The sequence below is a fragment of the Silene latifolia genome, chromosome 7, assembly GCF_048544455.1.
Source record: "Silene latifolia isolate original U9 population chromosome 7, ASM4854445v1, whole genome shotgun sequence".
Classification (NCBI taxonomy): Eukaryota; Viridiplantae; Streptophyta; class Magnoliopsida; order Caryophyllales; family Caryophyllaceae; genus Silene; species Silene latifolia.
In genome coordinates this window covers 124,412,896-124,421,448 of record NC_133532.1, presented here as the reverse complement: position 1 = coordinate 124,421,448, position 8,553 = coordinate 124,412,896, and the positions used below count along the sequence as shown (strand labels likewise).

The window sequence follows — 8,553 nt, the reverse complement described above, 5'->3', positions numbered from 1 at the left end:
CTTAGCCACTGGTGCAAATGTTTCGTGATAGTCGACCCCTTCCACTTGTGTGAAACCTTGTGCCACGAGCCTTGCCTTGTATCGCTCAATGGTTCCATCGGCTTTATATTTGATTTTGTATATCCACCGACACCCGATGGGTCTCTTTCCTGCCGGTAGAGATACAACTTTCCAAGTGCCATTTCGTTCTAATGCTTCAATCTCTTTATTCATTGCTTCTTGCCATTTCGGATTGTCAGCTGCTTCACGGTAATTATTCGGTTCGCGCTCTTTATCAATGGCTGCTAAATAAGCCCTGTGGGAAGAAGAAAAACAATTGGTAATAACGTAATTGGCTATCGGATAACGAGTACCTGACTTAGTGGACTTCGATTGGACTGGATGAGCAGTTGTGACGGGTGTTATTACTCTCGTCGATTTGCAAACATAATCCTTTCTCCATGCCGGTTCGAATTTTGTTCGAGCGCCTCTTCCCAATTGTTCTTCCTCTGTTTCTTGCAATTCTTCATCCACGGTTTCAGTGTGGAGCTCTTCTACAACAGTGGAGTCGCGTGTTTCACTGTCAGTGCGTGACTCTGGCTGCAAGACTTCTTCATTTCTCCCCCTTTCTTCATGGGTACCTGTTTCTGCCGAATTCCCTTCCTCTATTTCCAAACCAGTTGGCTCTTGGTGTTCTACATACGGTGCATCAATAGATGTGTGCAACTCATTTGTGTTGGTAATCTTGGCAAATGGAAATTCATTTTCGAAGAAATTCACATAACGTGAAACAAACATTCTCTTTTCTTTGAGGTCATACACCTTCCAACCTTTCTTGCTATGTGGGTACCCCAAAAAAATACATCTCTTTCCCCTTTCCCCAAACTTGTCTCGAGGTTTATCCTTGCTATGGGCATAACAAAGGCATCCCAAAATTTTAAGATTAGTTAAATCGGGTTTGCAATTGTATAAAATTTCATACGGTGTTTTACCTCGAAGTAAGGGTGTCGGTGTCCTATTTATTAAATAGGCAGCTGTTAAGGCGCATTCTCCCCAAAAATGAATTGGCAAGTCGGCTTGAAAACGTAAGGCTCGTGCTTTTTCAAGAATGTGTCGATGTTTCCTCTCAACCCGTCCGTTTTGTTGAGGCGTATCTACATTGATAGTTTGGAAAAGTATTCCATTTTCCTCATAATAATATTTCATCGACCCTGACAACAACTCCGTCCCATTATCACTTTGAATGATTTTAACATGAGTATTAAACTGGGTTTTAACCATTTGACAAAAAATTCGCATCAACTCTCCTGCTTCACTCTTTTCTTTCATGAGATACACCCACACGGCCCTACTATGGTCATCCACGATGGTTAAAAAATAATGTGCACGTGATAAACTCGCCACTCGGTATGGTCCCCAAAGGTCACAATGGATTAATCCAAACAAAATATTGCATCGTTTATTATTAAGAGAAAAGGGTGAACGAGTTTGTTTTGCCCGACAACACGGGTCGCAAACATTGCTAGAATTCCTGTTCAAATTATAACCAACTAAAGCAGAAAATTGAGACAATACGCTACTTGATGGATGACCCAGACGTTTATACAAAAGTTGAGTGTCCTTGGTCACACTCGTCTTTCTCACCAAATCCGTTTTCTTCGGTCTGTAGTAATATACCCCGTCACAGTGCTCACCCCGTCCAATCTCCGTCTTCGTAGTCCGGTCCTGCATAACACAATAGTCGGGATGAAACGTTATTAGACAATTGTTTTCTTGAATGAGTTGTTTTACTGATATAAGATCACATGTTAACGAGGGCACAAATAGGACATCCTTTAGCACGAAATTTGAGTTCAATCGTACTTCACCATGTTCTGTGGCTTCAATTTTCTTACCATCAGGGAGGCCAACCAGAGAGGGTGACTCGGTCCAAGTATTTTGGAGACAATTATGTTTTCCCGTCATATGGTGTGACGCCCCACTGTCAATTAACCATTCATTAACTAACATAGCATTCATACCTGTATGTTTTTCACTACCTTCCGGACTTGCACTCAAAAGGATGCGTATTTTATCTATCTCATCCTTGGTGAAGGGCACATTACCCTTCTCTGTTTCCTTCGACCCAGAAGAATTCCCAACTGCATTGGCCTGAAAATTGGTGTGTTGTCCGCGTCCTCTTCCTCGGCCGCGACTGTTTCCTCTTCGTCCTCGTCCCCGTTCACGCGCTTTCACCACTTCATAGCCGTGTTTGTCATAGCAATCCGCTTCAATATGATAAAATTTCCCACAATGAGTGCACTGTGGCGGTGGTGGTACCTCTTCTCCATCTGTATCTTTCTTAGAAAAGGCTCCTCTTCCTCTGCCAACGCCATAGTTGTTCATTGCCATTGCTGCCTCATTTCGTTCCTCCTTAATTTTCGTTATACTGGTATGTCTTTCCTCCCTCAAGACCAAGGCATATGCTCTGGTGAGGGTCGTGATGGGGTCCTCCATCAGTAAATTGGTCCGAAGTCCGCCGTATAAGGTCGTATCCAAGCCCATCAAAAATTGATGGACTTTCTCTTCCTCACGTTCTTTAAGTATCATTGCTCCCGCTCCGCAAGTACACTTGGGTATTTTGCTATAATTAGCGAGTTCGTCCCATATAGTCTTCAATCTAGTGTAATACTCGACTACTGACTGTCGACCTTGCTTGCAGTCATTGAGATCTCCCTTCAACTGATGTACTCGAGGAGCATTTCTGGCAGAATATCGACCTCTTAACTCTTCCCATATCTCAGCCACCGTCACCGTGAACGTGATGCTAGGGTGTAGTTTCGGGTCTATAACATTCCTTAGCCACGCTTTCACCATTGCGTTACATTGTCGCCAAGCCAACAATTCAAGAGTGTCTTCTCCATTGTCTTCAGGCTTTTTGACCTCCCCTTCAACGAGCCCTAATTTATTTTTCGCATCAAGTCCATTTTTAACTGCGTCAGCCCATAATTCGTAGTTGTCGCCGTTAAAAATAGTTTGCGTAAGCATTAAATTAGGATTATCCGATGGGTGAAGGTAGAGAGGCGAAGTGATAGGAATGGTACGTTGTTCATTCCCTTTGCTGTTGCCTATGGATTTTGAATCAGGTCCTGTCATTTGATATTGTGATTGTGTGTTTTTTTTTTTTTTTTTTTTTTGTATTTATTTTGTGCGAAAGATATTAACCTGCTCACGATACCATGATAAACATTGAACGATGAACAAACTGATTGAAAACAGAATTGTATTCTCGATGAAAAACTCAACAGGAAGTACAATGTATATATAGCCTATGCTAATATTTACCCTAGCTATATTCAAGGTAACTAACATCGATATACAAGGAATAAAATTATCACAATCTTTGACCCCAAGAAAGATATATAACCGAAGATATATATCGAATAATATGGATAAGATATTATTCGATATTGATCCTCTAATAAAAATTGGTTGTAATTTTTGTCAAACAGATTAAGAGCATGTTTGGCCCTGCTCCTTAAAAATGAGTTTTTGTTTTTCAACCAAAAATTTCATATTTTTGCCCACAAAAATAGATCAATTTGGTGCTTCTAATTTTGAAAAACACTGTTAGAAAATTAAACTTGAAAACCAAAATTTCATTTTTGAAAATCGAGGCCAAACATGTTCTTATATATTTACTCTGTCACCATCATTTTTTTATCTTTGCTTTTAACATGCATCCAGGCAATGAAACTTTAAATTGGTCTAAGTTTCTTATCAACCATATATGGATTTATCAAAGCTAAATCAGATTATTCCTTGTTTACTAAAGGACATTCTACTTTGTTGTCATTATTATTTATGTTGATGATCTTGTAATTACTGGGAATGAATAATCTAGTAGAGATTCAATCTATCAAACATCTTTTGAATGAAGATTTCACTATTAAGGATCACGGATAAGAATTGAATTCCCAACCTCACAGTTGAAGTAATAAGAGAGCTTTTACTACATGGAGCTAGAGCTGGCCATCAGCACGGGCTGACCCGGCCCGCCCTAGTCCGTTATTTTATCCAACCTGGCCTGACTCGGCCCGGCCAGGCCTTAGCCCGTCATTAACCCTGGCCTGGCCCGGGTCCTGAAATTCCAACCCGGCCCGGCCTTAGCCCGCCATTTTAGCAAAAATAAAAAATAAAAAAACAAAATGGTAAGGCCCGCCAGCCCGGCCCGCCTCTAATCCTGGCCCGGGTCAAGCATATCCCAGCCCGGCCCGGCCCGACCAAGCACGTCCCTTCCCCCTGGCCTGGCCCGGGTTTGACCAGGAGAGCCCGACCCGAGTACAGGTCTACATGGAGCCAACTCTTGTTCTTATATACTCCAATATATTAGTACAAAGGTAATGCAAGCTATTAGAAACTTTATTTAACTAAAGTGTACAATAATACGGTCATACTATATGTTAATACTCGTATATATGTAACAACATTGTTATAAGCTTGACAATTATTGTTATTCATCTCCTAACCAAGCTTCAAAGAGTAGCTTCCAACCTTTTATTAGCACTATACTTTATAAATGTAAGTTCTATGGTAGAAGTCATAGAACTTACATTTACAAATTTGATAATGTATTAAATTGTGTGACGATTTTAACAAACTTCTCCATAGCCGGACGAGGTAAATGAATCGGCGCCAAAACTCCGGTCTCATTAAGATGTTTAAAAGGTGCAAGAAAGCTAACAAAATTTCTTCCTTGATAAATTCCTTCGTGCCTCGCGCTAGCGCATTGGCCCCACCCGAAATCCAATCGATCAAATCCTAATTTTGTAGTATCCGATATTAGAAACATATTATCTAAATTGTTTACGTTGGACAATAACGACGATTTGATGTTATGTTTCGATTTCGGACTAGTGATTAATTCTAAAGCGTATTGTAAGGGCTTATCAAAGAGTTCGCCGACTGTGGTTTCGGCTATTAGAACTTTGACAGCATTGCCGTAGTAGCCTTTTGGTAAGGGAGGGTTGACTATTGACCTAATATTGATTGGATATTTGAGCTGAACGACGTCGTTCCGGTCACTGTATAGGGCGATTGAACGGCTTCGCCAAAGGTGGGCTACGACGAGATCGAATCTTGTGAAGGATCTCGTGGATTGAGGAAGGGAACTTCTAATGGCCGCGATCTGAGTTGACCCTGTTTAAATTCACAAAAACTCAAATGAAATCTGAGGTTTTAGCCTTTTAGGTATTGTAATTAGGGCTGTAGATGATCTGAGTTGGCTCGACAAGCCCTCGAAATCGGCCTGGTCAAACCTCGGTTCGTGCTCGGTCCAAACGACCTTGACCTCGACCTCGAGCTTTGGTAAATACTAGCCGAGTTTGAGCTCAGCAAGGCTCGGCTCGGAAGCTCGTTTTTAATTTTTTTTTTTTTTTTTTTAATTTTAATACTTTTAACATATATGTCAAATATAATGTTTTTTAGCATTTTGAAATCTTAATTGTTATTTAAAAATATTTATATTTATTTAGATTTGAAAAGTGAGAAAATGAAAATAATATAAATAGAAAACAAGCTCGAGCCGAGCTCAAGCTTTAATTTTTTTTAGGCTTGACGAGCTTCGAGCCGAGCCGAGTCCGAGCCAAAAATTTCGAGCTGAGCCCACTCGAGCTCAGATCAGGTCGTTTACCGCCATAATTGTAACAATTTATACGAAGTAGAAGTTTTGAAAGTAACGCGTACCAAAGTAAAAGTATTTGGAAACCATGTCAAGTGATCGGGTCACGGTCTCTCTACAAATGATTTCATGCATCTCGATGTTCTTGTCAAAGTTAATTTCGAGCAAGGGTTGAGCGGTAAGAAGGTTACGTTCCCATACAGGTGTGATCGAAGGAGATTCAGCTCCGCGTGCAAATTCAGCTACTGCATTAAAGAATTGTACCACTCCAGTTGCATCTGCCATTGTGTGATTTAGACGAAGCGCAAATATAAATCCTCCACATTTTAATCTGGTCACCTGATATATCAAAGACGAATTATTATTATTATTATTATTATTATTATTATTATTATTATTATTAGAGTTTTTCTAACCTGTGCCCTAAGGCACATGATAATAATTTATGTATAATATTGTTGAGATTATTTTACTAATTATGGTAAATATGAGTTTCAACTTTCAACTCCAATTTATCGTGATATATTCTCAACAATATTTCTCTAATTAGATTATTATTATTATTATTATTATTATTATTATTATTATTATTATTACTAGTATAGAGCCCGTGCGAATGCACGGTATTTTAGATTGTCATGTGTAGAGAACTTAACAATTAGACCTAATAACAATATATAAATGAACTTTGAATTTTATTTTTAATTATCTACAACTTAATGTGTAAAAATACTAAGAATTAAAATAGAATGAATTTTTATTTTTTACTCGGAATAAGTTTATGATTAAAAAAATAAGATTGTTAGTTTAATTACAAAAACTTATGCTTATTTTTACGCATTTCAAACATATAACTATTTTTGTAATTTTTTTACAATATACGGAGTAACAATTTAAACGGAGTTAAAAATTTAAAGAATAAAAAAGTGAAAAGCACACACTTATTTTAATAATATGAGTAAAATTTGCATTCGTTTTAAATATAAAATTTACGACATTTAAGATACATATATTGGACTAATGAGATAATAATGAATAAAATACATTTGGCCCAACTATAAAAGTTGCGGTGTTTAGTAAGATACTATGACACATAAAGACTGTATATTAGGTCCAATACATATTCAGATAAAGTTAGGCCCAATTTCTAGCTAAAAGAATTTAGGCGGGAAAATTTTCAGTTTTCTTATTCTTTTAGTATAAGGGGGATTATTATTATTATTATGACATGCATCAGTTGACCACCAAAATCAAATAAAAACATGATAATCCGGGTCACCTGAATAAGCAATAGGGGAGTATGTAGAATCCGATCAGAGCCAGGAACCACATGAAGCAAGTCCGTCATGCAAATCGGGTCGTAAATAAATTGATCACCACCAAATTCATCTAGAGTAACATTAGCATCAGCCTCAATAAACAAAACACCCTCCCCATTGCACTCTACCACCAGTCTCCCCCCAGTCGCAGCCCTAACCCGCCCTGCAAACGGGTAGTACGACACCAATGCCTTCGCAATCGCCTCCTTAAACACCTTGGCCGGGTGCACCGTCCCATGTAAACAATGTTTATTAATGTTATTACCATAGTGGTTCTTGTAAGCTAAGACAGTTACGACAAGGAATCGTAATTGAGGCGCATTGTCTAAGTCCGATAGTTCTTTTACCTCGTATGGTGTGGACCCTGCCGGAGGGATTAGCTCTGCCGGCTGCCTGGTCACGTTAAATTTAAAGGATGTTTTGGGGCTCTTAATTTCAGCCATAATAATAACGTTATTGTACTTTACGGGATCGGAGTTAATTAGTAAGTAGTGTGTTGATTTCAATGTACATCCTAGCTATATAAAAGACTTTACGGCATCAAGATTAACAACAATAACGACGGTGGATGCTTGAAATATCGAGTTGAGAGTTGAGACAATAATATTGTGTTTAATTAGATTTAACGTAGAGTCAAATATTATCTGCATGGTTATACAAAGTCTTTCACAAATAGGTATTCTATCTTTCATTGATGAATTGCTTACGCTTTTCAAAATTCTCCTCACAAATTTTGAAAAACGTAAATAATTCAATGATATGAAAAACGTAAACAATTCAATGCATGTATGTTGCTAGTGCTTAGTTGCACACTAAAGAGCTTTGACCGGTGAGGTTGTTTCATGAGAATAAGTAAATTGTACGTAGATAAATTTAGTAGCCTTATCGACTAAACTACCACCTCATGTTATATATATATATATATATATATATATATATATATATATATATATATATATATATATATTGTTTTAGCAGGATTTTCTGGAGGGATCCGCTTAGTTATATAGTGATCAGGGTATCTAGTTCTATAAGATTAGAATGGTATGAATAAATGACAAAGAAAGAAATGAGTATAAAGAATAACGTTTTTATTGTTTTGATATACCGGGCACAATGTTGAAAGAATATTCAAATGCTCAAGAGTAAAAAAGATAAAGTATAGATAAAATTAAGCAATAATGAATGACTTTACAATTGTTGGAAATCTCCTATTTATATTTTTCTCCCTCCTAACGTTTATATTGAGCAACGTCTATAATCAGCAACCTCTTCCCCAAATTGTAGGAACTGTCACCGGAATAATAGGGCATGCTTCCTATTAGCTTGCTTGACCCGTTCTCAACTCAACCAATCCTTAGCCTTTTCCTTTCTTTCCGTCCAGATTCATGGATTATATAGTTCTAGGTTTGGACTTGGTCTTCCTTGAGAATAGGGCACGGTTATTTAGCTTATACAATCGTATTTCTTGTTTATCTGCCTAATCCAGGCTATTTTCAGGAATCCGCCAAGCTATGATATACTGATTATCAGGCTTCTCTTCCAGGATTTAGTAGTCTTCTTGCCATAATATTCTTCACCAGCCAGATAGTAGTT

The 8,553-nt window shown here is 38.0% G+C and overlaps 2 protein-coding genes across 3 annotated transcripts; both read right to left on the bottom strand.

Moving 5' to 3' along the window:
- Window positions 1-1,523: 1,523 nt before the first annotated feature.
- On the bottom strand, window positions 1,524-3,015 carry LOC141591360 (uncharacterized). Its single transcript, XM_074411673.1, has 2 exons — window positions 2,001-3,015; window positions 1,524-1,704 (listed from the first exon to the last, which is right to left on the bottom strand). Exons 1-2 carry the CDS (start codon window positions 3,004-3,006, stop codon window positions 1,670-1,672), a joined length of 1,041 nt encoding a protein of 346 aa, XP_074267774.1. The 5' UTR covers window positions 3,007-3,015; the 3' UTR covers window positions 1,524-1,669.
- Window positions 3,016-4,337: 1,322 nt separating this feature from the next.
- On the bottom strand, window positions 4,338-7,446 carry LOC141592957 (benzyl alcohol O-benzoyltransferase-like). 2 transcript variants are annotated; one of them, XM_074413861.1, is made up of 3 exons: window positions 6,918-7,446; window positions 5,704-5,977; window positions 4,338-5,157 (listed from the first exon to the last, which is right to left on the bottom strand). In XM_074413861.1, exons 1-3 carry the CDS (start codon window positions 7,398-7,400, stop codon window positions 4,574-4,576), a joined length of 1,341 nt encoding a protein of 446 aa, XP_074269962.1. In that variant the 5' UTR covers window positions 7,401-7,446; the 3' UTR covers window positions 4,338-4,573. The 2 variants fall into 2 exon arrangements, with proteins under 2 accessions (XP_074269962.1, XP_074269963.1); XM_074413862.1 differs by having other exon boundaries at window positions 4,338-4,779.
- Between the last annotated feature and the right edge of the window lie 1,107 nt (window positions 7,447-8,553).